At 43.1% G+C, this 17,744-nt stretch overlaps 1 protein-coding gene across 1 annotated transcript in view; it reads left to right on the top strand.

The window, feature by feature from the left end:
- Positions 1-16,376, top strand: part of DBX2 (developing brain homeobox 2) — a 76,132-nt gene extending 59,756 nt beyond the window's left edge. Inside the window, exons 3-4 of the mRNA XM_019515773.1 lie at positions 2,924-3,111; positions 14,597-16,376. Of these exons, the coding sequence (XP_019371318.1) occupies positions 2,924-3,111; positions 14,597-14,944 (536 nt within the window). The 3' untranslated portion in view covers positions 14,945-16,376. The remainder of the gene's footprint in view (positions 1-2,923; positions 3,112-14,596) is intronic.
- Positions 16,377-17,744: the final 1,368 nt, after the last annotated feature.

The following is a 17,744-nucleotide window of genomic DNA, read 5'->3' as shown; positions in this document are numbered from 1 at the left end:
GCCCTGGGCCCCCCCCCCCCCAACGCACGCCTGGACAAGCTGGCCAGGCTCCAACTCTCCTCTTCTAGCCTGGTCCAGTTGAGGCCCCACTCACTTGGTGGCAGGGAGTGTGGAGGGGAATTGCTGCAGTCACCTGGCCTGGCCCTGGTGGCAGGGGGAGCGGCTCAGCCCAGCCATGTGCGTCCCGCCACTCCTACGTCCTGGCTGCTCCCCACGTGCATCCCGCTGCTCCTGATCGTGGAGCCTCTGACAGTCTATCTTAGTCTGGGGGGGCTAGTTTTTCCGTAATTGTTTGCAACTTTTTCAAATATTTTTGTGACTCGCTTTTGGTTTGTGACCCATGGGTTGAGAGAAACTGAGCTAGAGAGAAAAAAAAATCATGTGGTCACACAGTCTGGCAGTCTGTCCCTGGCTTACAACTCTGTTTCAGAGTTCAATAGGGGAGACGAGGGGCAGCCTCACTGTCCACTGTATCTTCTTCCTCCCCAGTGGCAATTGGGAGGATGAGAGGAGATATCTGCACAACCTATTTTTACTGATAAACTTTATCTTTCAGCAAAGTTAGAAGCAGCAATGACTGAGGAGGAACCACCTCCCAAACTATTCTTAAAATTAAATTGCAGCCCAGACTTTTTCCCTATCTGTCCTACCGGAGATACAATGATGTTAGTGCAGCTCTAAAATGCATTTTCTTGTGGCCTATGATAACTTTAGCATGAAAGAGGTATAGAAACCTTAATTCAAAATAGTAGTTTCTGGCTTCAAGAAACTCCCTGGATCAGAATGGGCTCTTTAGACAATTTTATGCACTGAGCTGAAATTTTCCCTGAGTAGGTTGACTTTTTTTTTTTACACAAGCTTAAGCACAGCAGCACAGGGACACAGTTGGGCACCAGGGGCTAAGTGGAACCGGCCACTTCCCTTTGCCCCTGTGATTGTGAACATGTGGCTGCTGGCAGCAGCTTTTTTTTTTTTCATGCCCGGGGTGATTACTTCCCCAGTTACGCATCTCAAACATGATTTTCTGCGACTTGCATGCCAAATTCAAATATTTTTGTTTGATTAGAGTCTTCATGTATCTCATAACATACAAAAGTGTCATGAAAATATCTAGTGTACTGTGGTATTTGTGTGTGGTTTTAATGTACCAATTTTGAAACTGAAACATGGCTTTACCAAAATTTTACTTTTATATGTGCCAACATGTTAATGTAAAAACTAGATATTTTAAACCACTCAGGCATGCACTACAAAAGTATCTAATAAATTGTGATATATACACACACTGGGGACATTTTGTGACTACATATAATTTTCTGTATAATCCACACATGGAGAAGTGAGTGCGTGTATAAATCTCTATAAATAGGCTAATATATATATGCAGTAAAATGTGTGTATGAGTATCTATAGCACTCTGTGTGTATACATGTTTATATACACACAGAGTGGTATAAATACTCATATACACATTTTATTTAACATATATAAAAAGTAAAATTTGATACAGCTCCAGGTCATTATAATGAAAAACTGCACCTAGATCTAGCTAGCTTTGCAAAGGAATTTTTTTTTTTTAATTCAAAATGTTTCTATGAATAAGGGACACATTCTTCATGAAAAGTGTGGTTAATTTTAGTTTAGTTTAAAATTTTCAAAATTTGAATTGTTTAAACTACTTTGAATAAGCATTTTGCGAATCACTTCAATGTGGGAATTGTAGAAATTAAAGGCTGTGGATAAAAACACACAAAAACATGCTATGTTTTTATAAAAACAATATGTTAAGAACACAGTAATTCTGAAGTTTATCAGAGAGAAATGTACATTAAGGGACTTCATAAGAGGATGGAAATATACCTTTAGAGTCTAAATTGTACATGATTCAGTGCTGGCTTACATAAAACCCACAGGTGTCTTGGGCTATGTGGACATAGCTGGTCCTTCTGAATCCAAGGAGGAACTCTCTCTTAGGTATGGGCTATGGAGTCTCTTTTGTCCTTGCTCCGCTATAACGTATAACATTTGGCTTTAGGCCATATTTAGTGGGCCTCTGGTCACTTTCCCCAAGCTTGTTTCCTGGCAACTTGGTGCTCTTGGAGGCAGACTGTCAAGACATAACTAGTTAGTGACTGCATTCTCAATTCTTTTTAAAAATCCTTCTTGGTTGGCTATGGAAAGGCTGGGCTTTTTATTTTTCCTATGATCATCTTGGGAGTAGTGGTGGGAAAATGTGGATGTCCCTCCACCAACCCACCCACTTCCCTGCATTGCTTTCCAGGGTGAGTTCCCCAAACAGAGGGTTTCCTCCAAACATAGCTCAAGAAGATGTGATTGTAAACTGCCATCCTAGGGATAAGGATTAGAAATGAGGCTGAATGGAATAAATTGAAATACTCCAAAAAGCTTTTAATACACAAAATGCAGAGTTTCCAGAATAAATAAAGAATGAATGGTCAGGGCTTTTCTAAGGAAAACTTTACTGTGAAAGCCTTTTCATTAAACAAACAAAACACCCACACACACTATTTAAAGTCTGTTTAGCCCCTTTGAAACTATTTTAGTTTGCATTTTCCATAGGAATAGTATAAACATCTGAGAAAAGCTTTGCCCACTGATAGCATTGTGAAAGGGAAAGTATAGATGTTTCCCCCTGATCATATTGAGTTTGGAGTAAAATGTAATCTGTGCTGATATCCTTTAATAGACTCACTGGATTTAGTTTTTACTACTCTTAAATGAGACTCTTCACTATATCTAACTCTAGTGTTCCTTATTGAATGTGACTGAATCATTGTAACACATTCCTAACAGCAATAACAAGTCAAAAGTGAAAATCCAGGCTGGTAGTGTTGTAAAGTATAGTGTTTAATGTTTCTCTTACCTGCATTATACATGTTATGCTATTTTCCTTTTCCTTTAGGAGAGGAAAGTGTTCTGCCTCTTTTGACCCAGGATTCCAACTCCAGAGCCCGAAGAGGCATTTTAAGAAGGGCTGTCTTTTCTGAGGACCAGAGGAAAGCTTTGGAGAAAATGTTTCAGAAACAGAAGTATATCAGCAAAATGGACAGAAAGAAACTTGCCATTACCTTGGGTCTAAAGGAGTCACAGGTATAGAGAGTAGCAGGATGTTCATGATTTTTCTCTCTGAAAAAGATTTCTTGAAGGAAAGACTATAAACAAACCAGGGCTATTCCTTGTTCAAGCAAAAATGTCAATAAAATCAGCTAAGTAAAGATTTAAGGCTAGGTAAAGGCAGTCAAAAAGCCTGAGGCTGAAACGATTCAGTCTTTGTAGGTTAGTTTAAGCTGCACAGATTAAATTGAAACAGAAGTGAACGGACATTTACCTTTGATTCAGGAAATGCAGCCACATGACTGCCGTGGCTCAGGCCAGAAGCAGGGGGGCACTAGAGCATGGCTGTCTAGTTGTGCGTTCACTTCCTCTTCCTGTTGCCCCTGACGTCTCTGTGATTTCCAGTCCAGAATTACAGTAGCAGGATTCTGCAGGGTTTCTTGTCACTTCCTCTTCTTGCTTCCAGGTGCCTTTGGGCTTTGTAGTCTATAGTCACAGCCAGCTGTAACTTTCAGTGGGGAAACAGTTGTTTAACCCCCCCAGCCCCAGCCCCTAGCCAGGGTTTGCCTGGCAGGGGCAGTTTCCCCACCCCCCAACTGGGCTGCATCCCCAGCCGGGCTTGCTCCCTCTGCCACTCCCACCAGAGGGGTGGGACCAGCCCTGCTCTCTGGAACAGACAGCCCAGCCCAGGGCTGCAACGCATGCTGGGATGCTGGGGGACTCTGATTTAACTTGAACCAGGAAGGGTTCTGTGACAGAAGTTTCATAAACTGGTTTGACCCAAATCAGTTATGTCTGATACTACATTCAACCAGGTATATCATAAACCAGTTTCAGCTATTTTGAAACTGTTTTATGTGCACTGAGCTTCTGTTCTGTTATAGGTTTAAACCAGTTTGTGATCGCTTAAACTAGTTTATATGACACTTCTGTCCCTAGCCTAAATTAGAGGCTGTGTCTGTATTGTTATTTAGGGTAGATCCAGAGCATTACCGTTAACTAGCCCAATGCAAATAAGCTCCCCCTCCCAGTATATATAATCTTACAGCAGCTGCATGCCAAACAAGGTGAGACCTGACAGACTACCTGTGTTTTGTGGTCATCAGCCTGGGTGAATTCTGAATATACTGCAGGAGAGCAGCAAGTGAGGAGGAATCACAGAATCGTAAAAAATTAAGGTTGGAAGAGACCTCAGGAGGTCATCTAGTTCAACCTCCTATTCAAAGCAGGATCATTCCCAACTATATCATCGCAGCCAGGGCTTTGTCTAGCTGGGTCTTAAACCCCCAAGGATGGAGTTTCCACAACCTCACTGGGTACCTGTTCCAGTGGTTTACTACCCTTCTACTGAGAGAGGTTTTCATAGTCAGTCAGCCAGTCCCAAGGCCATACTGACTGCTGGGGCATCTTTGAAGTAGCAATAACTTTCCTCCAAGGGTGCCAGGCCTTCTTGTTACATGTTGAAACCACTGCATCTTTCTGCTTCCGTTGACTTCAAGCAAGGATTCATATTTGCTGACTGACTTCTTGTCTGATTTGATATTTCACATATTCATTTGTTCTATGTGCAGTGTAGGGTATACATGGAAGTCTTCTGAAGTGCCACATTTCAAAAGTCTCAGTTCACTTTTCCACGGCCTTAGTGAGTGTCTGGATCTCGCAGCCATAAAGAGTTGTTGAAATGACAACAGCATATAGTAGATGGAGTTTCATTTTCATTGTGATGTTGCTGCTAGTTCAGATTTTCTTTAACTTTGCTAGTTGTCCAATGGTGATGGCTATTCTTGTGTTTACTTATTTTTTGACGTAGCAATCATCATAGACGTTGCTCCAAGCTATTTAAAATGTGTTACTTTTTCCAGCTTCTCATTATCTTTTTCCTGATGCATAACCATTGCTATCGGCTAAGGTTATCATTACTTTGCTTTTCGCAATAATTTCCATTCCATATCTTTGTAGTCTTATGCAGCCTTTCTGTTATTTCCTTAAGCTCATTTGCAGTTCCAGCTATTAGATCAATGTCATCAGCAAAATGAAGGTTGTTAATTTCTCATTCTCCAACTGACACTGTTCCAGTGAAGTTCTCTAAGATATCTGACATGGTTTGTTCGAGGTATAAATTAAATAAGCATGGTGAGACCAGGCAACCTGGGTGTACTCCTACTAATGTTGCAAACCACTCCCCAATGTTGTCAAGCAGGACTCCACTACTTGTATTGTTGTACAGTTCTTCTGTAAAACTTATCAATGTGGGACTGATGTTATGCTTTTTCATTGTCAGCCAAAGTCGCCACCCCTGTCAAAAGCTTTTTTAAAGTCTATGACATTATGATGGAGTTGTTGTTAGTGGTCATGGTACTTTTTGCATATGATTCTAAGACTGCAGATCTTTTCTGTGGTACTTCCAGATTTAATTCCAACTTGTTCTTATGCTAATACATTCTCTATTTGCAGCTTGAGTCTGTTTAATATTATTCTAAACAGCACCTTACTTGGATGACCGAGGAGGCTGATGATGTGGCAGTTAGTACATTGGTGTAGATTCCTCTTTTTTTGGGAGAGGGATTATTATTGATTTTGTCCACTGTTGGCCAGGTTTTCCTTTTCCATATCATATTGCAGATTTTGTGCAGTATGTCAATTGTCTTGGTCCATGTTATTCCATGTTTTTAATACTTCTGCAGGTATATTGGTCCACTCTAGTTGCTTTTCCATTTTTCCTGTTTCTGATAGCTTCTTCTACTTCTTTTGTGATGTCTAAGGTTTTATCTTCTTCTGCAGTTCCAGTTCTTCCTTTCTCTAGTTAAGTTATTACTTATGTGTCTGCTTTTATATTGTGAGTATATAGTTCTTTCACATACTTGGCTCATCTTTTGGGTATTGCATTGTTTTCAGTAAGCAAGTCACCATTTTTGTCCTCTGTGGCAGTTGCTCTTGCTTGATACATCTCATCTATATTTTTCAAGTTCTCAAAAATTTACTTGCTGTTGTGTTCAGAGCCTCTTTGAATCTCTTCACATCTATCTAGAATCCAGTTCTCTTTTGCTTTCCTTATTTTATTTCTCACTTTTTTTTTTTTGTATTTCTGTGTTGGAGGCTGTTATAGTCTGATTGGCCTTGATAGTTCTCTGCATGTATCACAAATTTCCATGATTTTGTCATTCATCCGCGGTAGGTTCTTCTTTGCTCTTCCAGGTATTTTTATGTAGTTCCGTTGAGTGCTTGAGTGAAGTCCCCTGTAATGTTCTGTAAGTCAGTTAGCATTAGAAGTGGTTCAAACCTGCCCCCTATTCTTACTTCAAAGTCAGCTTTGACTGATGGATCTTTTAGTTTTTTTCTAGGTTATACCAAACTCTTCGTGACTTTTTGCTATGATCTTCTTGAGTTTAAGTTTGATTGACATCATGACTAAGTTATGGTCACTGCTAATATCTGCTCCTGGAAATGTTCAAATCTTGTTTGGATTGATGCTTGATCAGAAATCATTTGGACATGAAATGTAATTGATTTGTTTATTGTAGATGCCACCTGGTGAATGCTATATTATTCTTTTTGATCTTATGTGGTGTTTTCAAGTACAAGGTTGTATAATTGTGCAAATTCCAGCAGTCTGTCCTCTGTAATTGGTGTTCCCTAATCCCATATTTTTCTGCTGTCCCCTGGTCATTCCTTGTGTGTATTTGTGCCAATTATGGCATTCCGGTCACCTTGGACAATAAGAATATTTTTCTTTGGTGTCTTTGCTACTGTTTCGTCTAGTTGGTTATAGAAATTTTCAGTTTCTTCTTCAGCTCAGTCAGATGTTCATGCGTATACTTGGATGATTGTGATGTTGTTGGGTGTCACAGGAATCTGGATAGAAATTATTCAGCTGTTATTAGCTTGCTTCAGCTTGCAGTTTTAAGATTGATTTGACTGAGTCCTTGTGTATGAGTGAACCTACTCCTCTTTCATGATTATTTTTGTCTCCACTGTATCAGAATGTGTGTTCTTCTTTTAATAGTTCTGAATTTGTCCAGAATTTTATTTTTCCTAGTACCTAACCTAAACTTTGCTGCAACTTGAGACCATTGCTCCTTGTTCTGTCATCTGCCACCACTGAGAACAGTCTAGCTCCATCCTCTTTGGTAGTTGAAGGCTGCTATTAAATCCCCTCTCAGTCTTCCTTTCTCCAGACTAAATAAACCCAGTTCCTTCAGCTTCACCTCAGAAGTCATTTGCTCCAGCCCCCAAACTGTTTAATTGCCCTCTGCTAGACTCTCTCCAATTTGTCTACATCCTTTCTGTGGACAGGGGCACAGTACTCTAGATGTGGCCTCACCAGTGCTGAATAGAGGGGAATAATTGTGGCAGGGCACTTGGAGTGCCTGCCACTTGAAGAGATCAGGCATCCTGCAGAGCCACCAGCCAGTCGGGGTGAGGCCTAATTGTAGAGGCAGCTGATCCAGGGAGCCAGCAGGTGAGGCTAGGCCTGATCAAGGGAGTCTCCTGTTGGGAGGAAGGCTGGTCTTAGGCAAATTATAAGCTCAGACCCTGAGAGTAAAGCTGGCAGGAACAGCTTGAGAGCTGGTGAAGAACATTGTCCAGCAGAAGGGCTGCAGCTCCTGAACATCAGCAAGGAGAGTAGCATCTGAAACAGTCTGGAGGCTTGGGTAGGAACTAAGGAGATGGAGGAGGTTCCTGGGGACCCAGTGTGGGGTCCAGTGCCCTGAGAAGGGGGCTGAGAGTATGTGGGTCTCTTGAGGGGCCAAGTAAGAGAGGGGCTGAGTGTACAGAGGCCTCTGGAGGGGCCAGGTGAGTCCTTTGAGAGGGGCTGTGAGTCTGTGGGCCTACTGAGTGGCAAAGTGAGCCTTAAGAGGAAGGGCTGAGTGTTTGAGAGACCTACTGAAGGGTCTGAGTGAATCCAGTGAGCGAGGCAGTGTGGGGGCCTATTGAGGGGTCCAGATGAGCCCAGAGAAGGAAGGGGCTGTGTTAGTGAAGACCTCTGTAGGGCTCTGAGCGAGTGATCTGTGGAGGGGCCCAACAGGGTAGACCCACAGAGAAGAAAGGGACCCTGCGAATCTCAACTGGCTTGTGCAGGGCCTGGGCCCAGGAGGAGCCAAAGTTTGAAATAGACCACAGTAGAGACTGCTAGAGCCAGGAGAGCCTGGAGTTCTTGCCTGGCCCAAGGCAGGGCCAGGGCCTAGGAGAGGCCAAAGTTCCTTGGGTGGCCACAGCTGAGAGGAAGGTGTCAAGGGGTGTGCAGCCTGGGATGTTGGTGGCTGGTACTAGGCCATCCAGGGAGGAGGGATCAAGGAAAGGGATCTGAGAAGAGAGCCAGGGGCCAGAGGTGGATGAGGGCCTAGATGTAAGATGGAGTTGGGGCCAGCAGGTCCAGAGGTTAGCAGCCCAGGAGGGTTGTATGGTATCTAGAGAGAGCCCAGAGATGGACAGGTAAGATCAGGAAGGCCTGAAGACTAGTTCCAGGCAAGACCTGAAACTGCACCATACTGGGGCTGGTTAGCATGGTGGGGCTGCCTACCTGAAATGCCATGTGTGGGCCACCCCAGGGAAAGATGAGTATGGTGCACTGGAAAGCCTCAGCTCCCACTGGCTTGTGGGTTACCCCATGGAGGGGGAAGGCTAGGGAAGCACACCCTGACAGAAAGGCACTGGGCAACGAGATCAGGGGCCCAGAGTGGGGCTAGGGAAGACCCGGACCATGTGGGTCCAGAGGCCCAGAAAGGGGCCAAGAAGATTGAGAACATGTGGATCCAGCAGCTCAGTGAGGGGCCAGGAAAGAGTGGGACTGGAAGGGTCCAACAGCCTGGAAAGGGGCCAGGCAACACCTGGAGGACCAAAAGGGTCTGGGACAAGAGACCAAATGGGCTGGCAGCCAAGAGAGGGTGGCAGGGAGAGAGACCAAGGGACCTGGTAGCCCATGGAGGGGTTGTATGAAGTTGAGGGATCTGAGGGCCTAGAGAGGGGCCAGAGGAGAAACTGAGGGGTCTGGCAACCCAAGAGGGGCTGAGGGGGAGATCAAGGGGTCTGACAGCCCAGAAAAGGGTGTGATGAGAGACCAAAGGGTCTGAGGACCTTGAGTAAGGCTGAGAGGGGTCAAGGGGTTAGAAGATCCACAGAGGGGCTGCATAAGCAACTGGTAGAACATCAGTGAGGGTGCCAGCTGCAAGGCTTGGATTGTGGTGTAGGGGTGGAATGGAGCCACACAATTCAGCCCACGAACCTTGGCCACAATTCTGGTGGTCATTGTAATAAGACCAAGGCAGTTTCCCACACTATTTACAACAACTAACATCAAGGCATAGCAGTTGAGAGCAGGGCAGACTGGCCATAGAGCAGGGTACAAGAAATTTGTTGGTCTTCAGGGCCTTATGACCACCCCTGGAGATGGTGCCCTTGATCTTCTGGCAGTAGTCCTACTAATGTAGCGCAGTATGCCATTAACCTTCTTTGCATCAAAGCTACACTGTTGGCTTATATTCACCTTATTGTTCACTGGAACCCCCATGTCCTTTTCTGAAGATCTGCTGCTTAGCTAGTTGGTTCCCAGTCTGTACCCAGCCTTTCGGTCTGACACAGAGGTGAGCTTCTGGGGCAGGCTGAGCTACCACCAAAGGGTGAACTAAGTGGCTTTTAACATAGATGGTCAATGGGTTTGAGCCAGAGGTCAGATAGTAGCCCTAGGTAGCAGTATAGGCATACCCAGAGAGTCCCTAATTTATTCCATGGTGATATGCATTCAAAAGTTGATATCTGCATTTCAAAGTGGAGGAAAATCAGCTCTGAACACTGTCACCATCTACTCCTATCACTCTATCTACTGTCCATTTCTGGGGCTCTGCCCTATGAAGTTCTTCAGTGATTTAGGAGCAGGGAATCATCTTCTGCTCTGCTTCCAGTTTTCTGCCCAGAAATCTAGGGAGGAGGTAATTTAGCTCAGCACTACGTTCTATTAGCACCTTCTGTACATATTACTGAGCAGTCACAGGGGGAACTGTTTTAATGGCAGTACAACTCATACTGGAGTCCTGATGTCAAAGCAAACTTGAAATAGCAGACCTCTCAACAGAACTTACAGTGGCCTGAGAATAGAGACCCTTGGAGGGGAACTGAGAGGAACACTAAAAAGACTAGTCCAAAAGGTGCCCTATTTGGATGTTCCCAACTCCTTTACACACCTACCTAAAATAGAACTTCAGAATTTGGTGTTTAATATCACTACCATGTTGTTCTATTACTAAATGCATGTATTATGTCGTTATACCATTCAGTGACTGGTTTTTTGTTTGTTTTTTTTTCCAGGGGAAAAAAATCAGAATACAGTCCCAGTTGCTCCACAGACTACAGGAACCAGAAGTGGTCTACACCAGGGGTTGGCAACCTGTAAGCAGTGGCAGGCTGAATTAATGACACTTAGTCTGAGGAGGTCTGCTGCCTCTGACCTGGCTGCCACCTGTGAACTGGCTGACACATCATGCCACTGCATAAGGCTGCTGTCCTGGCTCTGTTGGTGAGAAACAATTCCTACATGGGCCAGGTCCTGCCTTCAGACCACAGGTTGCTGACCCATGTTCTATACCACTTCTAATTGTGATGATTAGGGTAGCTGTTTTAGTGTGATACTGTGGGCAAGATAATTAGCTTTTCATAGATTTCAGAGACATTAGGGCTGGAAGAGACCTCGGTAGATCATTGAGTCCAGCCCCCTGCCTCAGGGGCAGGAAGTCAGCTGGGGTCATAGGAACCCAGCAAGAAAAACATCCAGGCTTCTCTTGAAGGCATTCAAAGTAGGTGCTTGTACCACCTCCGGCAGCAGGCCATTCCAGACCTTGGAGGCTCAGACAGTAAAGAAGTTCGTCCTTATGTCCAGCCTGAAATGGTCTTGCAGGAGTTTATAACTGTTTGACCTTGTAATCCCTTGGGGCGCTCTGGTGAACAAACGTTCCCCCAGGTCCTGGTGAACACCCCTTTATAAACTTGTAGGTGGCCATCAGGTTGCCGCTGAGCCTGTGCTTTTCCAGGCTGAAAAGTCCGATGGCTCTCAGTTTCTCGTCATAAGGTCTGTTTTCCTGACCTCTGATCATGCATGTGGCTCTCCTCTGGACTCTCTCAAGCTTCTCCACATCCTTTTTGAATTGTGGAGCCAAAAACTGGGCGCAGTACAGCAAAGGTAACCTGGCACATTGGTGCTCGGACATGGCTATTCTGCATCTAGTTCAAGAGTTAGCCCACGGCTATCATCTGAACCAGGAGCAGTAGGGCTGGATTTGTCCTCTCAGCAGACATAGCAGAACACTGCCTGACACGGCAGGAATGTTTTTGGGGAGGGAGTGGGATGATTCTGGAACAGTTTTCAAAGTTTCAGGTCAGGGACTCTGCAGGGATGCCCGGACACAACCCCAAAATTCAGGTTGATTGGTTGCTTTATGATGCCTTTATTTTCCTGTCAGGTCTGATCCCAGTACTGTACAGTGGGCTACATTCTAATGCAGATAAAGTGACTCTGCCTGCCACAGAATTTATGTACTCTAAGGAATATGCATACCCAAGCCAGGGAGGAAGGATACAACAAGCAAGAAAATCAACCTGGTGATGGCAGCAGGAAAGGTTTTGAAAGCATTGTGGAAGATGTGAGCCTTAAGTATGGAGCTGAAAGAGGCTAAGGTTGTGGCTGCACTGATTTTTTTTAATGTATGCATTAAGGACATAAGAGAAGGCTCAAAGCTGTTGGAGGAAGAAGATTGATGGGCAGGAAAGGTTGAGAGTGGTGGTGGAGGTCTGTATTGTATAGAAGTTTTATAGTGATACTTTACTATCACTACAGCCATAAAGAGTAAAGAGTGCATAGACTATGACCCTTTTCAGTTTAATAACTAGAGCAGCATAGCAAGCTCCATAGGGTAAACTATTTCTTTTTCAGGCTGACGGTCACACTCTCTGGTGAGCTGTTTTGAATGCTCAAAGTGTGTACTCAAGCATTGAACATTGCAGTTATTTCCTTTTTACACTCTTTTGTGTTCTGGATAGAAAATCAGACTGGGGAGGGAGGAACTAGGACATAATGGTCTAAGAGGGAGGTAGCTATTAACACTAAAGAAGGACAATTTAATACTTCTACTAATACTAATGATGGATTAGATCACCCCTTGCCAGATTCCCCATATATGAGCCAGGCGATTTCAAGAATGTTGATTTCTAGAGCTCTGACAGGTGGCATCCTTTGAGGGCACGATTTGTCATCTAAGGAATGGGAAAAGGATTGCCCCCTTCAGGAAGATCCCTGGGACCTGCAATCATAAAGATAACACTTCTACTCTGTCTTCTGGCCCGACTGCCAACAGGAATGCGATTCTTCCATCCATATGCCATCTTCTTCTCAGCTACCCTACAGCTGCCTACCTGTAAGCAGTGGCAGGCTGAATTAGTGATGTACCTGTACTATGCCTGTACCATAGGCAGCTGTAAGGCAGCTGAGAAGATGATGGCATATGGATGGACAATTACACTAGTAGCCATGATAATTTCTTTTAAGTTGAAGAGTTCATATTGCTGTGGGGAAGTCACTATACTTTACTGTCAAACTGGTATAGTCTAATTTACATATGGGGTTTTATTTGGCAGTCAGAAAATTATCCAGCATAGTGAAGTGAATGATTAATTCTTCTAGCTCATCTCAGTCATTTTCAGTATTGTGCTAGTAACTAGGTCTTTCTTAGGGCCTTATGTTACACTTGAGACACATTAACTGCATTTAAAATGCCAATGTCCATTACTTTCAAGCAGTAAAACACATGGTAAGTGCTATCATAGTGTAATAGAGTTAGTACTTTTCACAGGAGTAACACATGGTCATCTGGTGCAGGACTGCCCCACAGAGATAATATGAGCAGCCCTTGCAGGCTCTGATGAGTTATGGTGGTAGGACTGGGACTGACAAAAAACCTTGTCAATCCTACCCCTGAGACCTCAGCAGAGCCAGTTTAAGACACTGATAAACAGCTGGGGCTGACAAACAGCTGTGTGTTGACTGCACGTATCCAGATCCTAGTAAGCAGTACTGTGCAACTGCTTAGAACAGGGGTTTTCAACCTTTTTGGTTGGTGTACCGCCAGCGACTGGTTGAGAAGCAGGGAGTCCCCTGGTGGCCAGTTGATGAGTGGCAGAGGAGCGGGATCCCTTGGCGGTCGATTGAGCAGGGAAAAGGGGGTCCTGTGTGCTCACGGTGACAAAACTGGAGGTGCTGGTGGTGCGTGGCGGCAGCAGCATGCAGTGCTGGCAAAAATAAAAGCATCAGAGGCGCACAGTGGCACAAAGTGCTGGTGGCCCCACTTCTCTGCACTGCTGCCGTGTACCCTCTGGGGCCTTCCCAAGTACCCCTGGCTTTGAACACGGTCTAATTCTTAGTTACACTTACTGCGATCTAAATAAAACACATGTTCAGGGTCCCATGAGATAAGGTCTGTAGAAATAAGGAAGTTGGTATAACAAGGAAAGGAATCTGAATAAGGTGTGAACAGTGAGCAGAGGCTGAGGTCAGGCTCATATGAGTATTAATGAGGTAAGAAAAGCTAAAACCTGTGGTGCCTGCACAAAATAATCAGCAGTGCTTGTATCAGCTTAATACTGAAATCAGTGGGTTGGGGAACTAGCTAGTGGCATCTGCATTATTGATGCCCAACATACCTGTGAGTTTCTTTGGGTGAGATTACACATTGCAATTAGATCATGTTAAGAGCACTTGAGACCTGAGTGATCACGCATTAAAGTTCATTAAGAAGTGCTAAGTGCTCTTTAGGCCTCTTAAAGTTATACCATTTAGGGCAAGGATTATCTTTGAGCTGTGCTACCTGGCTTGGATCCAAGGGCTGATGGGGGGGCAGTGAGGGGATTTGGGGTGGGGGTGTGGAAGGAAAAATTCAAGTGGCATGGGGGGCAGGCCTTCCCTCCCTCCTCCTCAGCCTGTCCTGTGGCTAGATAGTCAGCAAGCAGGGCGGGCATGGAAAAGATGTGCAGTTCCTAGCCATGTCTGTGCTCGCCAGCCCTCTAGTGGCAGGCCTGAGCAGTGCACATTAGGTTGGGTATTAACTCCAAAAGTGTGACTGATTGATCACTAGCATTACACCTTAATATACACCAACATTCCTTAGAATTAGCACTTGTAATCTCACCATAAATAGCTTATACTGTGACACTTTTATTTTAATTGGGAATCCTTGTAGATTGAGGAGATGATGCTGTGGAAATTTGCTATCTTCTTAGGCACTAATGTGCCTTCTTTCTAATCTATTAAGATGTCTCCTCATCTCTTCAGAGGTGGTCCAAATAGAGGGAGGTTGTTGTAAATAAAAAGACCTTTAGCTGACTGTAAATCAACACCATTCCACAGACTTCACTGGGACTCCACTGCTTTGGATTTCAATAGACCCAGAAAGGAGAGTATAAAATTAAGGGCTTCAAAGAAAAGTATAAAGGCAAGGTTGATTTTAAAAATCAGTAAAATCTCCTTTTAACCTGTAAACAGGTGAAGATTTGGTTTCAGAACCGAAGGATGAAATGGCGAAACTCCAAAGAAAAAGAAGTGCTTTCAAACAGGTGCCTTCAAGAAGAGGGTCTTCAAGAGAACTGCCTCTCAAGATCCACTCTGAATTTGACCTCCTCATGCCCCTCTGTATGGAAAGTGTCTCAAGAGCAGGCAAGTCCAAGATGGCAGGAGAAATCTCCAGAACCTGCAGAGAGACTGAGTAATGGCCATAGTGCACAACCTCCTCAAAGAGCAAATTCATGGCAGGGCACGTATGTGTACCCTGAGCAAGACACTGCAACCAAGGCAGTTACATCTTCAGTAATAAAGAATGATGGAGTTCTGTAAATTGATTGAAGACTGCTCATTTGAAGCCTGTGGTCTTTTAAGATTAACAGTGTTTGAACACTGTAAAGCTAACTAGTTTATGCCTCATCAGTTTCTGTAATCTAACACCATTAAAATTACATACAACTAATGCTTTAAGAAAGAAATATTCTTCAATATTCAATGTTTTCTCCTGTCTTTTCTGGCCTTGTGTTGAACTTAAAAGTAAATAGGAACTGATGGTAAGTAAAATGAAGTGAAGAGTATAAAGGTGAAATTTTGCTATGATTTTTATCCTGTTCTGTATATAAGTATTCATTAAAACTCACACAGACTCAGTGTTATCTCTCATTGCTGTTAGACCAATTAATTTCCTTTTGTGCACTGGGTAAGACTAACCATTTTTATCAAGATAATAGGGTGTTTTGGATGGTTTGTTTTTAAACTTATTTACAGTGTGTGAAATTCACAATAAGTTCATGTTACAGATACTTATTTTTCTTTTAATGATTTCTGACTGTCCTTCAATATTTATGTCAGGATACAGTTGCAGATACAATATGACTAGTCAGATGATTAATTCTAATAAAATAATTTAATATTTAAAAAAAAATTCAATAAGTCCCTGCATTCAGATCACTTTAATTTGGACACATACTGGGAATTGCCAGGAAATGTAATTCTTGGAGTCCATTCCTCTCTCAAGTGTGAAAAATACAACAGCTTTAATTCTGTATTTCAGTGGCCTCTGTCAGATTGACAGCATAGTCTCTTGTATCTTGTTTTGCATGTCAAAACCAGGGTAGCAATAGGAAAATTAGAGATCACATAGAATCTGCAGCAGTACTGTAATTATTCAAACAGCCACTTTCATCCTATAAAAAGAAAAGTACTTAAGGGATGGGATGGGATGCTGTGGTAGACTTATTCCTGCCTATTCATTTAAGTGGATTGCAATGAGTATTCATTAGCATATTTGTGTATCCAATACAGTACATATTCTGTGTATTACAAGCGGCCTGAAATAATATTATTAAAATTACTTTGCTTGAAATGAATTGCTTGCTCTATCCATTTTAAGAAAATCACTCTTTCAAATTTAAAAATCACTTATTGTTCATTTGAGAGGCAAGATATAGTTAGAAGCCAGAGTAGATTTGCACCTTATAGATTAAGTAGCTCAAAATCAGAGAGGAAAGTGTTTTTTCATCATGTATTTTTTAGTATATTTGTTGAAAAGAATGGGTAGGCATATTTTGTCATGAGTAACACCCCCCCCCTTTTTTTTTTGAGAGTGTGGGGAGGATATTTAGTTATAAAGTCATGTGGTACCTTGTTAGATACCAGGAGGTGATTGTGATTATATTTTCTAACTGCATCACACAGCCTATGACTGATTCTAATAGCTTGCTTAACCCCAGTCTGCAGTAAAGACGTACAATCCTTATTTAAATACCTTCCCTAGATGATTATCAACTACGATTAGTACATGTTACAGTATTATAAACTGAAATACTTTCTAAAAATGTACATACATGCATAACTAAGAAAATTCAAGATTTCAGTAAAGAAATTGTCTCGTAATGCACAAAGAGGCCAAGTTAAGTCTATGCATTCATCCTTGCCTTCTGACTTCTGAGTGCCTAACTGTGCATGCAGTCTTAACACTGTGGTTTAATATTTAATTTCCTAGGTTTCTTTAAGGGCAAATGTAAGCACTGAAAAATAAGAAGTAATTTCTTCTCTAAATACAGAACACTGGCTATTAAATGCCTCCTGGTGTCCATCACTGAGGGTAAAGTTGTGTGCACAGGACTTGATGCAGCAAAGCCTCTCTCATGTATCTCAAGTGAATAATAGGTAATATAATTCACTCTTGTGCTAAGGGCATATGCACAACATCAATCCTACTTAGGTCCTTTTGGATGGATGGCTTTTACACATCAGATAAAATACACCTCAAGCTGTCCTAGCAAAGTTGTGGGGACTGCTCACATCTGTTAGAACTATTTGGAAAGATTGGATTTATATGAAGTTAACATGCCAAAGGTCAGTCTTTTAATATTTCAAGATAAATATTCATGTCTACACATCAAGCTCAAGGGCTTCCAACTTTACAGGATTTGCTTCACAGCTTTTTTCAGACCCTCTTACCAGTCTCTTGGATACATGCCTCTTGGATTGGCTGCCTTCCCTATTTCCCCAGCTGCTGGGGATGAATAGCCAATCAGACTGAATCCATGCACTGAAGAGTGATTTCCTCCTACATGTTCAGAATTCCCACTCATTCCCTCCTGTTAAGAGTCCTGAAGTGCTCTGCTCTGTTGCTTGGAGAACTGCAGCTTCTCGAAATACACGAAAGGGGGTCAGACACTCCCAGCTGCTCCTGGGCTTGATGGGAGGGGAAAGAGTCTCTTTAGATTGCTGCATGTGTTAAAAGATTCCAGGGTGACCTTTCCCTTCTCTCACTTGTGCAGCCCCAGCTGAGAAGCAAGGGAGAAGAGAAACTAAGGGGAGTAGCAAGAGCCAGGCTTTAAAAAGGTGTGCATTTAAAGCAGGTTGATAATCTGTGTTTAAGATTAACTGAAGGCAATCTGTATGTTCCTGATTAGCACCCGCATTAACTGTGTGGGAAGACTCTATGTGGGGTTGGAGATAATATGGGGCTCTCTGGGTGCGCTCCTTTAGGCTAGGTATGGACATTCAAAAAGCCCAAGGTGGAATCTATCTAAATTATAGATTCCGTGGTTTTTTTGTAAGTGGCATAGTTTAGTTCAGCAGTGAACAGAACATATTTGCCCTTTGGGGGAGGGTGCATGCA

Source organism: Gavialis gangeticus, unplaced genomic scaffold, assembly GCF_001723915.1.
Source record: "Gavialis gangeticus isolate Ggan-Ray unplaced genomic scaffold, GavGan_comp1, whole genome shotgun sequence".
Taxonomy (NCBI): Eukaryota; Metazoa; Chordata; order Crocodylia; family Gavialidae; genus Gavialis; species Gavialis gangeticus.
This window is presented reverse-complemented; position numbering and strand designations above follow the sequence as displayed.